Below are 20,623 nucleotides of genomic sequence, written 5' to 3' on the forward strand. Positions count from 1 at the left end.
ACGAGGGGATGGCTTATAATAGGAACAGCACAGTGTCATGTAGCCTTGGCTGGCAACCCTTTACTTGGGCATCACCCTAAGTGGCCAGGCCAATCTACAGCTACTGAGATGGTGAGATGCATCCTGGCAAGCATGTGTGATTGTAACAGGAGCCAAAGGCTCAACTCTACCAATGATAATAGCTGCTGCTCTGGCAATGCACTGTAGCTACTAGTGTTTTCCAGGTGGCTAGGCCAACTCACAACCCAAGGCTGGAGGAGATGCCAGTTGTTACGACCCAATTAATGTCCCCTGGCCAGTGTGGAGGAGATATGTGGTTTCACTCCTCTTCCCAACGAGTGAACAGGGTGTTGACGGCCATCTCCTCGGCTAGGCCATGGACACTGTCACCTCTCACCCATATGGCTCTGCACTCACCTTTGTCCAGAACAGGCCCAAAGATGGCCAGGCTGTCGTTGACCGTGGTGCAGTTCCACCGCCGCCCGCGGAATTGGTGCTGGCACTCCTGAATCCCAATCTTGACACCTTCGGCGACGCTGGGCATGATCTCCACATAGTTTCGACAGAAGCGCAGCTGTTTGGGGACCAGCCCGGGGATGCTGCCGCAGAGGATGGGCTGAGTTCCCAGGGACGAGTACTGGTGACCAATGGCCAAGGACCTGGAGGAGAAAATACAGTGACATATAGTAACCATCAGGCTGGCTCTGCTCCATGTGTTCCCTGCTTACTCTCCCAACCAAGGGGACAGGAAATCAGCCCCGTCAGCTCCTCAAGTGCTTTTTCCTTATCCGCAAATGTCCCTCTTTATTTCCAGTCTCTCCCCACAGCACAATGAGCCCGTCTACCCACATTGTCCCTATCAAAGAGCTGCACCATCACCTGTCCCATGACCTAGACCCCTTCCCCTTTTTCTTTCTGGTCTCTCACAACCTTCCCTGATTAACCCCTAGTCCATGGATCATCTGTTCACATGGTCCTGGTGTTTTTGGTAACCTGAAGGGCTCAAAGCTATTTTCTTTATATGAAAAAATGGAAAACCCAGCACTGTCCTGCAATAAGTGGGTTTTAGAGGGCAACTTACACACCACTTTATACCACACGCCCAGAGCCAGGAAGGCTGGAGGCTTGGTTACTAGGGTTTAATATAAAACTGGACAAGCGGGTGGTGCTGTTGGAGGACAACAGTGCACTCCAGGGTCCTGGGCATCATTGCCTGTTCGGGCACAGGAGAAAATATCTTACTGTTCAAACAGTGCAGCAGTACAACACGCTGCCCAAAGAAATGGGGTCATCTCCTTCACTGGAGGTTTTCAAGAGGAGGGTGGATATGCATTGGATATGAAAGTTTAGGAATAGCATTCATGCAGGGGATTCAGCCCCATGACCCCTGAGATCAGCCCTATGATCTGTCTGTAAGTCCGGTCTCTGATTCCTTCTGCAGGACTTGCCTGCATGGACCGTACCAAAAAGTGACTGGCCACATGCATGGCCTCTGTCTCAAGCTGGCCCTGAAGATGCTGTACCAACAACCACGAAACGAAGAAGTGTCAAGACTGAGCCCGACCTGCCTTCTGCAGATGTACCAGGCACAATCAGCCTTTGCATTGACATTTGTGTCTGCAGCTGAGCTTTCCACATCGCAGGGGGGGCTGAAAGGGGGTTGAAACTGTGCTCTAATGTTCATTATGGAAAGAAACAATCTGCAAGCAGGCTTGCTCCGTTGTCTGACCTAGGACCTGACTCTGTAATATTGATGTATGGGAATAAAACAATGCATAGAGTGCCTGCAAGATCAAGCTGAAACATCCCTTGCAGCTAACTACCCTAGAGGCAGAACTAGCTTTACTGTTGCTACTCAGTAAAACATGTAAATGGACATTTAACTTCAAGCATGTGTGTACGAGCTTTGCTTCATTGGGGTGGGCTCTTGGCTTGGGTCATTCAGATGGCCCCCCTCTGTCTTCCAGAAAGAAATGCAGCAAATTTTCACTTCTTGGAAGAAAGTGGGATTGGACTTTGGAGCGTTCAAAACTTTTAAACTGTTTGTAAAATCAGGGCAACCTTGTTGTGCTGATATTTTAATTGTAATGGACTCCTCTGATCTCTTTATGAGGAGAGGCTGAGGGAACAGGGCCTTTTCAGTCTGGAGAAGAGAAGACGAAGAGGGATTGAAGAGCACCCTTCACCTCCCTGCAGGGGGGCTGCAAAGAGGATGGAGCTGGACTGTTCTCAGTGGGGACAGATGACAGGACAAGGAGCAATGGGCTCAAGCTGCAGCAAGGGAAGTTGAGGTTGGATATTAGGAAAAAACTTTCTCACTGGGAGGATAGTAAAGCACTGGACCAGGTTCCTCAGAGAGGTGGTGGACTCTCCATCCTTGGCGGTTTTTAAGATCCAGCTAGACGAAGCCTTGGCTGGGATGATCTAGTGAGGGCTGGCCCTGCTGTGAGCAGGGGGCTGGACTAGATGACCTCCAAGTCCCTTCCAGCCCTCGTTTTCTATGATTCTATGACCTGAAGTCTTTACACCTCTTTCATTAAACTCAAAAGGTTTAACTTAAATGTAAATCCTATGTTAAATTGAAAAGAACTGCTCTCAAATGGGGGCTAATTCAGCAGAGCACTTAAGTCTGGGCTAAAATCTATTCCCAGCCGGCAAAGTCAGAACTGCACCATCTCTTCCAACCCTAGACTTCTGCAATTAAGAGCTAAAAGTTAAACACATGCTTAAGTGTTTGGCTATGCTGGGATGGCTTGCAGAATATCCATCGTTTTGGGTTAAAGCTTTTAAAACCAGATTAGACAGGCAGGAAGGCAGAGAGAGATGTAGTGGTACAGCTTTTTAGATAGAGTAAAACTGCCCTTAGCCACAACCTAGCTTATTAAAAATGAAGTCTAAATATCTTTCCACCATTCACTTTCTCTCTTCATTTCCTTCCCTGTTTAAAATTAATCTTGGGTTGAAAACTTAACTCACACTTATCTTTTCTACCTGCCTTTCATTTGGGAATAGCTTGCTGTGTTTGGGTTAGGGACACAGCAGAAAAATATACACTGCCCTAAAAAGCCTATTTTGCACTAAAATTAAATAAAACCCAGTGCTGCTGTCACCACCGAGTTCTGCAGCGAGCATAACCTGGCATAAAGGTTGTGTCCGACCAGGGATTCTCCATCGGGGCGCCGCAGCACCCTGGGGTGCCTTGACATCCTTTCAAGGGTGCCCTGGGGTGCTGTACAAAGTTAGCACAGTTAGGTGCCCAAACACGATTCACAAGATAAATGCAGAGTTTTCAAATAGGACTCCCCAGTGTCAAAACCCTTCTGCTCCGTGGCAAGCTTTCCTTGCAACAGGAGAATCACTCTAATATTTTTCTGTAGTCAAAAAAAAAAAAAAACAAGTGAAAATTAAGAGCTGGCTTTTTCTATGGGGTGCCTCGAGTCTATCAAGGTGGAAAACCACTGTGTTGGGGGTGTCACGGGGAGGTTGACCCCTTAAGGGAAGATGGGCCCAACCTGATGAATGCTTTGCTGGCAGGAGCTCTGCTGAGCTAATGAACCCCAAGAAGTAGCAAAGGTCCTTCAGGAGAGCCTGGGGTGGGAGCCGGGCAATGAAGCCAGCTATGAAGTGCCTGCCAAGCCGATGGCCTGGTGAGCGGACGACAAAGCCCCAGAGGGTGGAGAGACGTGGAGGGCGGCAATGCCTGCTGTGCCGAGAAACGTCAACTGTTTGCTTCAGGTCTTGAGCCCTGAAGCAATGGCCTGCAAGAGATCCAGGCCTGGTGTCAACCCCTCTAGGGACAGCTTTCAAAAGACGTTAGCAAACATGTGCCGAAGCTGCCTGCTAGGCTTGTGCCTGCTGTTGCACACGACGTTAATGATACAGCCTTAAACCTAAGTCAGCACATACCCTTGGGGACTAACAGCAGCAGATGTCCGTGACAGAGGTCCAGCCCCGTACGTGCCTCATCCGGCTGCCGTTGCAGCCACAGAGCGTCTTTCCCCATTCGTGGGGACATGCCGGGGAGCTTAAGGAACCAACCCCGCAGACTTGGCTTGTGAGGACAGGCCTCGTTCTCCACATCCCAAGTTGTGGGATCAAGCCAGAGTAGTCGATTAGCCATAGAGTGAGATTCGGCTTGGGCTCCAACGTGAGGATGACTCTGGTGGCTTTTCCATAAAACCAGCTTTCCCAGGGCTACTTACATTCATGTTATATTGCAGGCCCCCACCGTAGTTCTGGGCTGGTCTTTACCCTGCCCCGTTTCATTCACGAAGCAACCATTTTCCTTTGCAAACACAGCAGAAGAATGACGCGACTGAAGCTAGCTCCATCATCCATAAGCCAGCCGCAGATCTCAATGTCCAATTCCCTTTTCTAACTACCAAGCTCTATCCCTCTCCCCTTTAGAGAAGAGGCCACACCTAGTCTCGGGGGGGACGACAAAAGGTAAGATTATTTTCAACCCCCTATTTCTAAACTCATATTGCTAGAACAAGAAGAGAAGGCTTTGGTAATAAATGCACCCCACAACACAAGCCCATGCAGCAGCTGTTGAGTCCCCTGCTTCGCATTACAGTTTTCAAAACTCCTTGACCTCACCTGTAACAACGCTGTCCATCAACCAGCGTCACTGGTCCCTTGGAGCCTATAGGCTTGGGCTCATCTATTGGCTACTCACTACCAAAGACATTTTCATTGGCCCCAAATTGTTACTGAGAGCATCATCATTATCACTCCACGTGGTTGGGCCAGAAGACCCTTGAGGTCTCTTCCAACTCCAGGTTTTTCTTGCAAAATAGCAGCTTCATAAAGCAGTATGTGGCAGGCAAAACTCTTCCCCCTGTTTGATGGGCCTGGCACTAGGCCTGAGCACCACGGTTTGGAGACCTGGCTAATGGCAGTGACACCAGTAATTGTGTCTCCTGTTGTAGAGACTAGGCTGAAGTCAGACCTGGTGGGAAGTGGATCAAACTGAACCGAAACCAGACTCACTTATGCTAGAAGCGAAACTGCCCCGCTGCATGCCAGGTCTCACTGCCTTTCTCTCTCTGACTTTTCTCCCACAGCAGAAATGACCTCTTCTGTCCTCTTTCTCTCTCCTGACAGCCTACTTTTGTTTCCTAAATACTGACCTCACCCTGTGCCGCATCTTGCTTCAGGGTCAATCATGCTTCCTTGACCCACACATTTCGGGGATCCTTTGCACCAGGATCTTGCTGCTCCCGGGGTGGGGGAGGAACAGCCAGGCAAAGAAGATGCACGCCATCCTTCCTTCCACAGCAAGCCCAAGTGACCACGGCATCAAGGGAAATGAAGGAGCTTCGGGGGGTCATGCTGTGGAAGGCAAGGGAGATAGGTTCCCCATCTCTCGAAGATTAGCAAATACCACCTCTGTCCACAGACTGTCTTATCTTCCTGCAAGAGGCCTGTGGAGGTCTCAGGGGAGCCATGAGGCTGTGGGTCAGACCCAGACCCAGAAAGAAATGCAGTAAGTTTTCGCTTCCAGTCAGCATGTGGGATTGGACTTGGGGGGTTCAGAACATTTTAGGCGTTTGAAAGAAGGATCCCATGGAGGATTTCCTTCTGCCCTGGTTTTGTCATCATCCAGGGTAAGGACTTTGGCCCATGAATCATCACACCCCCACTTGGCATCTTGTAAATAGGACATCATCATGTTAACACCTCTTCCTTGCACCGAACCAGAAGGGTGCACAGGAAAGGTGCCAGGAAGATCTAGATCTATCCTACAGCACTGGTACAAAACTGTTTGAGACATCATATTGCTGGTGATGAGTGGGCTTCCAGGGCCTGGGAGGGACAGATGCAGAAAACAGTCCAAAGTTCAACTATTCAGGGACCGAATCTGGTCTTCGGCAGCATATGGATATTATGGGCAAAACAACACAGCTGTGAATGGGAATAGTCTTCTGAGGTCTCCTTGGGTGGGATGTGTGAATGGCAGATATCAGGGTGAGCTCTTTGTACAGTAGATCACGGGACTGGCGTCATAGGTTGCCCTCTCATGCCCACCCATGCCCTCCAATAAGAGGATCAGTTCCTGGCCACCACAAATCCTTCCCCCGCCGCGCCCCCTTCGAGACTGTAACCATCATGATGGCTGAAGACTGAGAGAGAGAAGGAGAGAGGGAGGGAGAATGCCAATTATTTTTCATAGGGTATTTTGAAAATATTTTAAAAAGTATTATAAAATTTTTTCAACTGTTGATAACAAAAAATCGAAAGCTAACAACTGTTTGAAAATGATTTTTGGGTAAACCATTTCCTGAAAATCTATTTTTTCAAGAAAATGGGACCCTTTGGAGGAAAGAAACCAGCTTTCCCTTCCTGTCTATTCATTCAAAGGCAACTGAAAATGTCGGCCAGAATACTTATTGTTCCATGAAAATTTTAATCTTTATGGATGAGCCATTTTGCTTCTAAAATATTTCAGCAACCATGTTGATGTCCACTTGCAGACAATGCAGCTGCCTCATATGTGCAAACCATTAAATAGTCTGTAAAAAAATGATCCACTTGGCTTTTCAGTTTGACATCCCTCCAATGATAATATTGCCCTTGTTTTTCATATAATAATTCAGATAAATACAAATTCTAATGCATACAGAAATTCAGAAAAAAACCCTTACAGGTAATTAGAAGGATTTCAGGTTACCAGGATTTTAATCTCAAAAGGTAGACTTAACAAGGGTTATCTATATCTATAGCTATGTCTATATCTACACACATATTTATTTATATATAGACGTAAGTGTATGGTGCATGGGTTTGAGCCTACAAACAATTATTCACATATTCATGTAGGTAACTTTATTCTCGCAAGTAGCCCTACCACCCTTTCTCTTTATGAATTGTGCTAATTCAAATACTGAATATTTCCATAGTACCTTCCATCAGAAGACTTGCACATGCTTTCATGTATGACATGGCTTAATGTCATAACACCCCTGTACGGCCGGGAAAGAAGACATAGAAACACTTCTCTGAGCAATGAAATGCAGCTGATTTTTGGTGTAAGACATGGCAGCTATTTAACCTGTTACAACACCTGCACCCCACAGTTTGGGTCTAGAAGTGCCATCTTTAAGGGAAAGTTTGGGGTGGTTTGGGGTTACGAGGCGGAACATAATTACCTGAGTCGAGATACATCCGGATTAAGACTTCATGCCATCACAAACATTGCTATGTTCCTCTTTGCTCTCAAGAGAGGTCTCTATGGCTTTGCTTTCCTTCTCTAAGACCCTACATAGAATAGACTGGAAGGGAACAGGACTAGGAGCCCAGGTCCCTGCAGAAAGCTTGGAGAGCTCTTTGATCACCATAGACAGTCCGAATCCTCCATTTCACATCATCTGGAACATAATGCCTTGAGCAGCATGGCTGTCCCTCACATCATAGTCTCGGTAATGGCTCAAGGTACACACGATGCTGCTATCCTCTGCACCCCAGTCGGTAGCACTCTACGGAGGCCTTCCACTTACGTTCCACCCTTGCCCAAATCCATGGACCTTGTGAGGTTGACCAGGATCACCATACACCATATTCCAGTTTTATGCACTTTAACATTTCAATCTGCCACCTCCATGGACATTTATGAGAGCTCTAAATTTCATGGTTAGAATAATGAACTCAGTTAAAGAACTTGCGGATGTACCCATTTACTTGGTATGAACAAGTAAGTATCAAAGGCCATTACTTGGAACCGAAAGAAGATCAAAGGGGAGTTTTTTTGGCAGACACCTTTGCTCCATGGCCTGCTGCAGTCTCCCAGTCTGCAGTTTTCATTTTTGCACGGCACGTGGGAAATGTTCCTCTCTGAATCCGCACATCTGAAGAGCCGCATGACTTACGGAGAACCAGCTAGTTTGTTTTCAGAGAAGTCATGCGACAATGATCCTGATCTTTAAAGATACTGAGGCTCCTTCTGCTGATTTCAGTAAGCGCTAAAAGAGTAGGGACGTGGAGGCTGGTGGACCTGAGTATTGCCCACCCAAATTTACATTCAGGGCCACCTAAAACACAGCCTGTTTTGAATCACTTGCCACTGAAAGTTATTTGCTGGGACCTCAGATTTGTGGTCGTTGCTTGTCTATCATGAGGCAGAGCCAACTTTCCAATCCAAACGGTGGCACTGCCCAATACATTTTGTGGATCTGCATTTAAGTAGGGAGGACACGCTTGGAAATTTCATCGACTTCATAGATTTCATAGACATTCGGGTTGGAAGGGACCTCGGCGGATCATCGAGTCCAGCCCCCCGCCCCAGGGGCAGGAAGTCAGCTAGGGTCCAAGGACCCTGGCAAGATAAGCGTTGAAACGTTTCAAAAGAAATGAAACATAAGCTCCTAGTACCTGGGTGCTTTGGGAAATGCTATCCTAAGGTGTTTAAGTGGCTTTTTGAAAGAGAGTTATGGGTGGACAATGTGAACGAAGTTCTGTGGGATCGTCATCCCCAACACCACTATTATTATTTTATATGTGCACCTAGTGTCCTAATAGTCCTGTACCAAGCTGCATACAGTCACACCCCTCCGCCCCAGCTGGACTTTCAAACCTACTTTGCAAGCAGGCACGTGCTAATGGCTGAAAGTGCCTCCTTTGGCTTTAACTGAGTCACTGGGCACAGCACATGTGTGAACTCATGCCATAATGTTCTCCCAGAAAAATAACAAATTGATTTCATTTTTACAGGCTACGGCATGCTGTCTAATTGAAGACATCGCCTTGTCAACTCAGACCGGTCCGACCCGACGGGAGACATTGCTTACAGCTGTTTACAGAGCCATACGGTTCCTCCTCTTTCTTTTCCCTTCCTTTTACACTCCCATCTCTTTCTCTCCCTCCCTCCCTCTCATGGGTCCCTATGAATGACTTCAGTTCTGGTCAATAAGTTCTGGAGAGGAAAATGAAGGGAAAGGCCTTCATTTTGGAAAGTATCCTCATGCAGAACAGAGCTTCTTCAGCTTCTGCTTCATATCAACCCTGGCATCAGTGGGACTTAAGCATACGCTTAAAATGGCGCATGTGTTTAAGTGCTTTTCAGGAACCTCATCTAGGAAAGGATTTACATTAAGGGCTGAGACCTTTTCTAAGTATTGATATAAAGTTAAAGATAAGATTGGTAGTCCCAGGGCTTGTGGAGACGGGGTCAATGGCTGATCCTGGAGAGGGTAGGACTGAGCATGCTTCACCCACACCCTGCCTCCCTGTATCTGTGGAGCACAAATTGCACCAAACTCATCCCTGATGACCACCAGAAATGTAGGGTTCAAGAGCACTTGCTGAGACAAGGCTAGCTGCGGGTGGGCAGGGCATGGGTGGGGTATGGTCAGTCCCAGCACCCCTAGGCCCCGCTGCTGACATTGTATAGATTAGGCCTTAGGGGATGCATGCTTCCTTATGACCTATTGCAAGGACAGGAGTAGTAGTGCCCACTTCTCCAACTCCACCACTTGTCCTGAAACACTGCCTTTGGAGGCAAGGCAGAAGAAAGTAAGCTCCAAGCTGGGTGAAGTTGCGAATACTTCAGAGAGTAAGGCCAGGATTCAGAATGAGCACGAGAGGGTGGAGAAGTGGTCTGCAATGCATCAGATGAGATTCAACAAGGACAAGAGCAAAGTCCTGCATGTGGGATGGAATAAATGCACACACAAGTATAAACTGAGGAATGAGTGGCTGGGCTGCAGTACAGCAGAGAAGGACCTGGGGGTTATTGTGGACCATAAACTGAATGAGCCCACAGCGTGCTTTTGTTGCAAAAAAAGAAGCCAACAGCATCCTGGGTTGTATTAAAAGAAGTTAAATCACTTCAAGGGAAGTGGTTCTTCTGCTCTACTCAGCACGGATGAGGCCTCCCCAGGAGGACTGTGTCCTGTTTTGGACCCCACATTTCAAGAAGGATGTGGACTGTTTGGAAAGAGTCCAGTGCAGAGCAGCAACAATGAATGATTAGGGGTCTGGGCAGCAAGACTTATGAGGAAAGGCTCAAAGTAGGGTTATTTAGTCTGGAGAAGAGAAGACTGAGAGGAAATTTGATAAGTCTTCAAATACCTGAAGGGTGATTACAGACAGGATGGAGATGAGTTTTTCTCTGTGGCTGCAGGGGCCAGGACTAGGAGCCACAGCCTCGAGCTGCAGCAGGCAAAACTTGGTTGGAGATTAAGAGGATCTTTCTGAATATGAGGATACTCAAGCATGGCTACCTACAGAAATTTGTGGGATCCCTATCCATGCAAGATTTCCAGAATATGTTGGACAGACACTCAGCAGGGATGGTTTAGTTGGGGATAACCTTGCTTTGACCAAGGGCTAGAAGAACCTGTGAGGTCCTTTCCAGCCCTGTTTTCCTATGATCTTATACTGGTTTAATCGTGTAGGCACTAAGAGCTGGGTGCAATGGGTTTCAATTTTGCACCCACTAAGAGCTGGGTGCAACTTTTCAAACCTGTATAAATGAAAAATGCCAATTTGGCAACTCCAGAACATTTTACCAAGAGGTCAGTTTTGCCAAATCCATCGTTTTCCACACTCCCAAAGAAAAGAAACCTAATCAAATTGTAACAAGTATAGTTTTGACATCTTCAAAAAGAAATACTGTTTTGTTCTGTTTAATTTTTTTTGCAGGGGGGGAGTCAGGAAAGTACTTTTTTGTTTCAAATTCTTTAAAATCTCATTTTAAAATAGTCAGAAATGGAAAAATTCAAACTTGAAATGTGGTGATGGTGTTGAAACCAGATGTTTAGGTCAATCCCAAAGGATTTTTTTTTTTCAAGGGGCATCTACACATTCAAGTCATGAGTTTTAGGTAATGCTCATTAAATCTAGTACCTCCATTGTGAGGTAGTAGAAAAAAGGTGCATTAGCCTGTTTTAATGCTTATTAGCTAAGGAACAGTTTTTTGTGATGCTTTAATGCACATTTAAACAGGCTAATGCACATTAAAGCTCATGTGTAGATGCAACCTTTCACATGCACAACTTCCTGGCAAGTTTTTTTAACAAAGGTTCCTGTTCTAAATCAGAATTTTTTTTTTAATTGAAAAATTTCCACTGAACTCAAAATTTAGCTTTTGTCACACTTTCCTGCCAACTGAAGCCTTATCTGCCTGCTGTGACACTATGCATGGAGTTCCTGCCCAGGGCTGAGCTACTACCCACATTTCATTCAAATCTCTCCTGGGGATTTAGGGCCTTATTCTCATTTACAATTTCTCTCTGGAACAGGTTACCGAGAGAGGTAATGGACTGTCCATCCTTGGAGATTTTTAAGACCCAGGTAGACAAAGCCTTGGCTGGGATGATCTAGTTGGGGCTGGTCCTGCTTGGAGCAGGGGGTTGGTCTAGATGTGACTGCCCAAGGTCCCTTCAACCCCCATTTCTATGAGTCTATGACATTATGCTGCTATGGTGATGCAGGGAAGCAAGCATGAATATAATCAACATTATAATTTTTGGCCCCAATTTTAGCCAGATTGGTTTACGATAGGTCTAGTGCAGATGAGCATCAAACCCTCATTTTCTGTTGCTCCCCATAAAAGGTGAATCAATGATTTATTCTTAGGGGAAAAAAATACAGCCCAGATACTCAGCTGACATAAATCATTGTAGCTTCTTTGATTTCCACAGGCACCTTTATGGGCATTAAAAGTTAGATGAACTCGAGACCCCTTGCTAGATAAGTGTATTGTGGTGTTTGTCACCATTTTTTGTAAGATAAATTACATTTTCATAATTGTTATGTTTTGCGGGGTTTGGTGTTTTTTTAGGGGGAGGGACATAGGGGGGATTATTGAGAAATTGAAAATAAATGTTTTGGGTTTAGTGGGCTGAAATTTTGGAGGTTATTTTTCCACACACAAAATCTACAAATGTTAATTTTCAGAAATTAAGAACTTCCCCCTTGCAGGTTTAAATATATAAATAAAGTCTGGAGGAAAAAAGAGGCTTCCTTTTCCCCTTCTAAATTTGATAAAGAAACTAAAATACATTTTTTGACAAACTTCAGATCCAATAAAGCATCCCTAATGGCTGTTCAGAACGAGCTCAGTGGCACGTGAATCTATCTTTATTACAGGTCTCAATACACAGCCATGCTGGCATCACTTTTGCCAAACCTAAAAGTTAATTAAATGACTAGACAGAGCTTTATTTGGTCCATTGCAGGAGGGATGTGATGTGTAAATATGAAGCAGGCATAAAAGCAATGAGCAACAGAGAGGACTCAAAGCAATATGACCCTGCTGTAATGAAAGTACTGATATATGGTCATCCTGTCGGTGGGCATATAAGTGATGAAGGTCACAGAGCAGAGTATGTATAGAGCAGTCTCAATGGCAAAATGAAGAGGACTCTTTGGCCTGGGTCTCAGCTCAGGCCTTGCTCCATCCTCCACTTTCCTTTTTGGCTTGTGCACTTAAGAGGAAGGCAATGGGCAGAGATTGACTTCCAACCAGCGCACAAGGTCTTGTGTCCAAGGCCTCACCTTTGCTGACAGTTCAGTTTCCACCCTCAGGCTGGTTGTTTGCTGGCACTGGGGAGTCTTTGTAACAGCTGGTGCCGGGATGGAGAAACAGAGCCAGGATGTCACAACAGCATGGGCCTGGGGCAACTGAACTGGCAGCATCCCCACTGTTTCTTCTGGACACAGGAGAGGAGTGGGGACAGCAGGGATCTCATCAGAAATCAGCAGATCTGGGTCTGATTCATGGCGACTCAAAGGAGCCAATGGAAAAGGGTCTCATTGACTTCAATGGGTTGGATCTCAATGAAGAACCTAGAGTTTGAGAAGCAGTGGTCCTCCACTGTTCCCTGGGTTGGGTCTGGGGTGCAGGATGGATGCCCCCTGCATTTGCACGGAGGTCATCAGTATTTTGCAATCAACCTTATCAAAGGCTGCCTAGAAATGAAGCAACACAAACACTGAGGTTTGGCTTCTACAGGGCAATGTTTGGAGAGAGGGGCTTGTGGTAAGTGTCTGGGAAAACAGTGGTGCTGAGGCCAAGCTGGGGAATGGGGAAGAGGGAGGAGATGATAAAGAAAGAAAAATAGAAGGAGAAAGAGAGGGAAGTTGGGAGTTGACCTTGGAGATCAGGGGCCTTTGTACACACCACATGTTTTGCCCTTTTGGACACTGCAACTGTGTGTCTGTTTGTAGGAGTGGGATTTCCAGACACTTTAAACGTCTTTCTTGTGCATTTCCCAGAGCAACCAGCTCACACCTCTGACCTGGGAACAGACAGGCTGATGAATGGGGAACCTATGGGGAGGTCAGGAGAAGCTGTGACGGTGGGGGTTGTAAAATGGAGCATACTAGGGTAGTTTCCCCATCCATGCTCGGTATAAGCAACCACCTGCAGAGCAGCTTTCCCAGCACTGTGCCCACAAACTTCCTCCCGGGACATCCGAGCAGTAATGATTTCTTCCTCAAAGTGTCTGGGGCAATGCAGGCAGCCTGCCAGATAGTGATCAATTAGCAAAGGGCGAATCACTATTAGGCAGAGATACCAGCTTTGACATGCACCCTGGGGAGGCAGCCAAGATTTCTGTAAAGCAATCCCACCTTTTCTTTGCTGCGAGCTCCTTTGCCAAGGCACCTCTTTTGTTTACTTTAGAAACCAGAGTCTAACCCTCCTCCTCGTAGTAGTAATAATAATAATAATAATAATAATAATAATAATAATAAAGCTCCAGGGTAACTCACTTTAACCGATGGATTGCTTCCACCTTGCATTTCTTCTTGCCACCTACAGAATTGAAGCAGCCATGGGCTTGGAGTTATGGCAGCGACTGGGCTTCTCCAGAGACCTGAACGACCATAACCCTATTCTAGGGGAGCAAAGCAGCCAATGGATTTCATGTGCACCCTGCTTGCATTTCTTGAGCTTTAGTGGATCGCTTAGCCCCAGATCCTAGTGGCTACAGGGGCGTGCTTGTCCTGGGGCAGCTGTGATTGACACAACCCAAGCAGGTCCCAACAGACTGTCCCAGTGCGGACCGGCTGGAGAATGCTGCAGATAAAGAGCAGGTCTAGATGGGAGATCCTTCTACCCTGATAACAGCATCCCCCCTAAGGGAACATAGTGAGTTGGGCCCAAAGCAGTTGAAAATCCTGAAACACCCATAACATAGAGTTTTTCTGCAATTTCCACAGGATACACAAAAGTACAAAGCTTGAAGTGTTCCCAGATGAATGGTTTCCCATCAAGAAGTTCTTGGGAAATGTGTCAGCTTCACTGAATTTTTGCTTAGGGGGAAAAGAAAATGGGATAAGGTGCAAATACCTTGTTTCAACCTTTGCAGTTCAAAGGTTGGTTTCAGTTCGACTCTGATGATGATGTTTGCATTCGAGCTGGGACGTTCAAATATTGAAACCAAAGCTCGAGGTTTCAACTGATTTAAACACGAAACATTTGAGAAGGTTTCATTTCAGAGGGAGCCCACGGGATTTCCTGCCAAGCCGAAATTTCAGGTTTTGCACACCACAATATGAAGTGATTACTAGCTTGGGTTTGGCATGCCCTGCAAACTGTGCAGCGTCGTTACTTGTGGGTAACCTTTTTTATGCAAGTTCAACTAGCTTGTGGCACTCATTGCCACAAGACGCTGTTGAGAGGGGGAGCTCAGCTGGATTCAGAAAGGGATGGGACATTGCGTTATGTCACTATACTGGACAGACACGTGCAGTTATTGCTGTCATTCTCAGCAACCAAAGATAGTCGGGAGGGCTACGAATCCTCCTGCTTTAAGGTTAGAGCCAACTTTGAACAGGGAGATCAGGAGGCAGGGATGATCTTGTGGTGGGCTTTCCTCCCCTTCCTCTGAAGCGTGTCGGTCTGGAGGTGTCAGAAGGACTGATCTTGTGTGTCACTGTTCTTGTGTGCCATACCACCATCCCAAACCTTTACACACCCACACACACACTCTCTCCATGGTCCCAGGGACATTTCACAGCAGGCTTCCTATTTCTGGCAGACCTGACTCATCAGGAAACCTCCTTGAATAATCTCTTGTGTCCCTTTGCCATTATTACTGGCTCTAAACCTGACCAAATGTGCCATTCAGACAGGTTTGGCCAAATTTGCCAACCTCTGGGTAAGTATCTGAAGCGACTCGGACCTTGGGAAGGATGAGAGAGGCACTTTTGTTTCTTTTCATAATGAGAGCTTTGGTCAGGGAAGGGGCCTAGCTTTTGGTAGCCTCCCAATGGGAAATCTCAGGTTTTTTTGAAGGACTGAGGTGAAGAAGGACACGCAACACAAAAATGCACGAGGTCTTATTGTAACCCAGGCCAAAGACGGATGCTCAGGGGAACAATTGCATGGATCTTGCATCTGGTTTCTTCATTGTGCTGCTTGTCTGTGTGGCACCCCAGCTCCCCACACCTGAGAACAGGTTAACTGGGGATGGATCGATCCACACTGAAATCCTCCCAGAGCTGCATGCTAACCCTCCAGCTTTAGCCATTCATAGATGTTTAGGCCAGACAGAGCAATAAGACCCATCAGATCCCTTCCTTATACTAGGCCATTAGATTTAACCCAGTTATCCTTGCACTGAGTTGAATAACTTGTGCTTCATTACAGCAGAACATGCATCCTGGTGAATGCAGCTCTTCCAGAAAGGCACCCAGCCTGGGTGTGAAGACACCAAGAGATGGAGAGTCTGCTATTCCCTTGCTAGGCTGTTCAGACAGTCTCACTGCTAAAAAAAATGTAAAAAGTTCTTTTTTCTAACTTGAATTTGGCTTCCAGCCATCCTGATGCCCACCTGTTCCTGATTCCTGGTCACAAGTACAGATTGGAGGGCAGAAGCTGGCAAGAGCGGACTGATTTCTTCCCTGATCCATGAGTCAGAGGGAGTCATACCCAAGTTTCAACTGGACCGGCAGGCATGAGGTGAGAAGGGGAATCAGATCCCATTTTACTTTTCCACGGTTCAATCCAGGTTGAAACGGAGCTATTAAAATAAAGCAGAAGCCATTCACTCGCTCCCCGGAAAGGCTCGGCGATCATTTCTTGCGACTGCTGCAAAGGAGTGGGCAAGCCCCTCTGCCAGATCTCTGCTTTAATGAGCATTTTCTCACCACCCGAGAAGGGGCTGGCAGCAGGGAGGAAGAGCAGAGTTATGCTCTTTAAGGCGGCTGTTGGAAAAGGGAGCGTGCACTCCCCCCATTTCCCTTTCCCTGGAGCGGCTCCCCTAAGCTCTACCCTCCTTTTCTCCTTCCCGAGCAGAAAGCTGCTGCTGCTGCGGCTGGGGTTATTGACACATATTTCAAACAAGCCCGTGCAAGGGACTCGAGACACATTACTTTGCACATGGCGCCCCGGGCCACAGATTTGCCTGCTTACACCGACAGCACGTTTTGCTTCAGAAAGAATGTGCAGGCCTTCACCTGGAGCTATTTATCTGCAGAGCTCAGGGAGAGGGAGACAGCAACGTCGGCCCAGGTTGGCTGCATGTCTGCAAGCGGCCAAACGCTGACCTCTGCAAAAGGACCTGCCCTTCTCCTGCTGATGGCTCCAAATTATTTCCTACAGCCCATTCCCCAGCCTGACTCGGGGAGCTTCCCCTATCCGTTGAGGCAGCCTTTGTTATTAGGCTGGAGTCTAAGCTCCCTGGGACCCAGACCTTCTTTCCATTCGGTAGTTGTCCATAATGGGGTCCCTTGGGCACTACTATGTCCCCAACACCAAGGCCAATAAAGAGCTGCTGGTTGGTATAGAGAATGCTAGTAATGCTTTTTTCTTGGGATCAACATATGTCTGTTTTGTTCAGTTGCTCTCATCTATGCCCGACTGCAGGGGGGTTCAGGCTTCTGCGCCGGTCGCACCCCTGGGAGGGAGAGATGGGGAGAGGGAGAGGGAGAGAAGAGAGAGGGGTGACCTTCGACAGGTCACCAACATGCATTAAGTGGCCCACCAGCACAAATAATTTCCCACCCCTGGGTTAGCAGAACACAGGCTGGAGCTCGCTGCTTGCCCAGACAACACTTCTGTCCTCTGCACCTTTTCAAACATGAAGAAGAGGATGCTTTCCTGGGGTTGTCAGGCTGTGACACTGTCGGTTTTGGAGAAGGGGTTGGGGGTGGGGGGGACTTCAAATCCACATTCGTCCTGACAAGCATGGCCATCATCACCTTCTCCTGGTTCCTCTTTCTCAAGCCTTGGCTTTCCATGAGAAGATGAACTCCAGCAGCAAACTCTAATATCATGGGTGATAGGAGTGGGTGTGTGTGTGTGCACACGCGTGTGTGTGTGCATGCAAACCTTCTCACATGTGCCTCAGGGTCCTAGGTTACTACTGCCACATTTATAGTAATGAACTGGGACACCTATGTTTGAACCCCTTTTGGGACCAGACTCTCGCCAGTGAACGTGTTGGGGAGAGTCCCGCAGATGGCAATGAAAATGGCTGGAGGGTTGGGGAATATGACTGATGAGGAGGGAGGGAACTGGGCTTATTTAGTTTGGAGATGGAAAGACAGAGGGGGATTGAATAGCAGCCTTCAGCTCCCTGCAGGGGGGCTGCAAAGAGGACGGAGCTGGGCTGTTCTCAGTGGGGGCAGGTGACAGGACAAGGAGCAATGGGGTCAAGCTGCAGCAAGGGAAGTTGAGGTTGGATATTAGGAGAAACCTTCTCACTAGGAGAGCGGTGAAGTATTGGAGCAGGTTACCAAGACAGGCGGTGGACTCTCCATCCCTGGACGTTTTGAAGACCCGGTTAGATAAAGCCTTGGCTGGGATGATGTAGGTAGGGCTGGTCCTGCTTTGAGCAGGGGGTTGGACTAGATGTGACCTCCTGAGGTCCCTTCACACCCTCATTGCCTGTGATCCTATCATTCAGGGTGAGAAGTCATGGACATGGGTCCATCATAACATTTCTTGTTCTCACCCCCTTTCAGTTAGATTGTAAGAGCTAATAAATGCACTGTCCAAGGAAAAGTGAGTGTTGACACCAGGCTGACTGAAGAAGCTTTTATGGGACTCCTGGAAGTTGAATAAGAACATGCTTATGTGAAGTAGTAAAGAATATGCCTCATTTAAAGCAAGAAGTTCCACAACCCCTACCAAAAGTAAATGGTGGATGTAAGCCATGGGCTAAATTCTGCTTTCAAGTCCATACATTTTAGTGATGCTACAGAGCTAGCCTGTATATGAATATAAATGCAAATGTAAATGCACAAAAGAGGAATTAGTTCATCCACCTCTGGTATGAAAGACAGCAGCACAGCAGTATGGCACAGTAGTTTAGGACAGGAAGTGGAAAAGAAAACCATTTCCAGTGGGAAGAACACAGGGCGTGCAAATACCCAAATTGGAATATGATCAGAAGTCTGAACTTAATAGCTCTGCTCTTATGAAAAATGCCAGAGCAACTATAATGTCTTGGAGTAGCCAGAATATTGGTTTTATGGTTCATCCAATAATCCATAGCTGTGTCCATATGTACCACACTGAGTTAACTGTTAAGCAGATTCAATGGAAGATTGGCTATGTATAACTCGTGGGAAAAAGTGGATAGTAATGAATGCAAACTAGAGTTAAGGAAATGAGGCAATTGATAAGGAAAGTTAAAAATCCATGGGTTGCAAGGGAATCATGAATCAAGTAAGGGGATCAAAATTAAAAAGATTTTGTAGAAATATATTTAGGAATAAAAGGGAATTCTAAAATATGATAGCCCTGTTATAAGATGGAGATAGCAAAATGATCAGCCATGACCTAGACAAGGTAGAACCATTAAATGAATATTTGTGATCCATTCTTGGAAGGAAGCTGGGGGACGTATTCATATGATATAAGGATGGCAAAATAATTTCTATTCCTGCAATGATTAATGAGGATGTGAAGCAGCAATTGCTAACTTTAGCCGTTCTTTTAAATCCAGAAGCATGTATAACTTCTACCGAAGAGTTGATCAAGGAGCTATCTGGATTACTGATGTTAATCTTTAATAAATCTTGGACTACAAGGGGGAACTCTAGAGAACATTAATATTGGGTTGATATATTTTTTGAAAGGTAAATAGGATAGCCAATAGTAATTGTGAGTTTTTCATCAATCCTGGTCAAAATACTGAAAGGAATGATATAGGACTACATCAATAAAGTAGTAGAGTGTAGCAACCTAATTAAAGACAACATGGCTGCCTAGAAAATAGGTTTTGTCCAATGAACTTGATATAATTATTCTGATGATACTAAATGTTGGGTTGATCATTGTCATTCTGTTCACCCAATCTTCTTGGATCTATTTAGGACGGTTGGCTTCGCATGACATGATGTTGTTACTAAACTCAGTGACACACATTAAATGGATCAATGGATCTCTCAATGTAACTGTTAAGGCGGGATCTTCAGGAAGTGGGGATGTTGCTAATGGGGTCCCATAGGCATCAGCTCTCTGCCCACCGCTAGTTGCTATTTTTATCAAGGATGTTAAGAAAAAATAAAACGGTTGTTGCTTGAGCTTACAAAAGACTCACCGACTGGTGAAGTGGTAAATATATGCCCTGAACCGGATCAGCTGGGAAACAGCATGTGATCAAATAACAGGTGTTTGAACACAACCACATGTAAAGTTATTCATCTAGGACCAAAGACTGTGACTCATTTGTGGGGACTTTGCCCTAGAAATCAGTGACTCTGGAAGCAATGTCGGTATTATCATGGATTATGAACAGGACGCTCACTCCTAGTGTGATGGTGCAGGTAAGAGGGCTAATACGATCCCCAGATGTATCACTTGGGGAACATTGAGTAGGAGCAGGGTGATGGTAGTATCTGCTGAGACCACCACTAAAATACTAAGTCGATTTTTGGTGTCCAAACCTCCAGAAAGAGTTTGAAAATTGGAGACTGGCCTGAGAAGAACTATATGCGTGCTCGAGGGCCAGAAAGCTTCTTTTACTGCAATGAGAAACAAAAGAAGCTCACTTGCCTTGGGTTACTGAAAAGCAGATTAAAAACTAACATGGGCACAACCTATAAGTACCTTAATGGAGAGATCTCCTACAGTAGAGGGCTGTTTAGTATAACAGATGAAGGAACAAAGATCCCATTAATAAATCTGCATCAACTAGTAGTCAAAGCTTGACAAAATTCACACTGAAAATATAGTATATATTTTGAACAGCAAAGGCATAATGGTAACGATGATTAGAATAAACTATTAAATGAAAAAATGGATTATTTATCATTCTTTATTACTCCAAGTCTTTTAATTAACAGAGGGGGTGGGATTTTCCAAAGTGCCTAAATGACCTAGTCCACATCTGTGGGTTTGAGTTTGAGTTAGGCACTTTTGAAAACCCCATCTTAGATGTCTTCCTAAAAAATTTGCTCTGGGTCAACCATAAGCTTGATGCAGGGTACAATTCCCCTGGCTACACTATGCAGGAGTCAGTAGATGATCATAACGATCATTTTTGGATTCAAAACCATTTGCTTGGAGGTATCCTACCAAGAGTTGACTCAGCCCCAAACCTGCTGAGCGTGGGGAATATGACACAATCTGACCATAAGGTCCCCTATCATTGGGCTCTTGAACACCTCTCATCAGCCGACTTTCCACCACAAACTTTTTCCACCACAAACTTCCCAACAGGTT

At 46.1% G+C, this 20,623-nt stretch overlaps 1 protein-coding gene across 1 annotated transcript in view; it reads right to left on the bottom strand.

Moving 5' to 3' along the window:
• WNT3A (Wnt family member 3A) overlaps positions 1 to 20,623 on the bottom strand; it is a 91,578-nt gene that overhangs the window by 43,481 nt on the left and 27,474 nt on the right. The window contains exon 2 of the mRNA XM_019529525.1: positions 418 to 659. Within this exon, the coding sequence (XP_019385070.1) occupies positions 418 to 659 (242 nt within the window). The remainder of the gene's footprint in view (positions 1 to 417; positions 660 to 20,623) is intronic.

This window comes from Crocodylus porosus, unplaced genomic scaffold (genome assembly GCF_001723895.1).
Source record: "Crocodylus porosus isolate Cpor-Errol unplaced genomic scaffold, CroPor_comp1, whole genome shotgun sequence".
Classification (NCBI taxonomy): Eukaryota; Metazoa; Chordata; order Crocodylia; family Crocodylidae; genus Crocodylus; species Crocodylus porosus.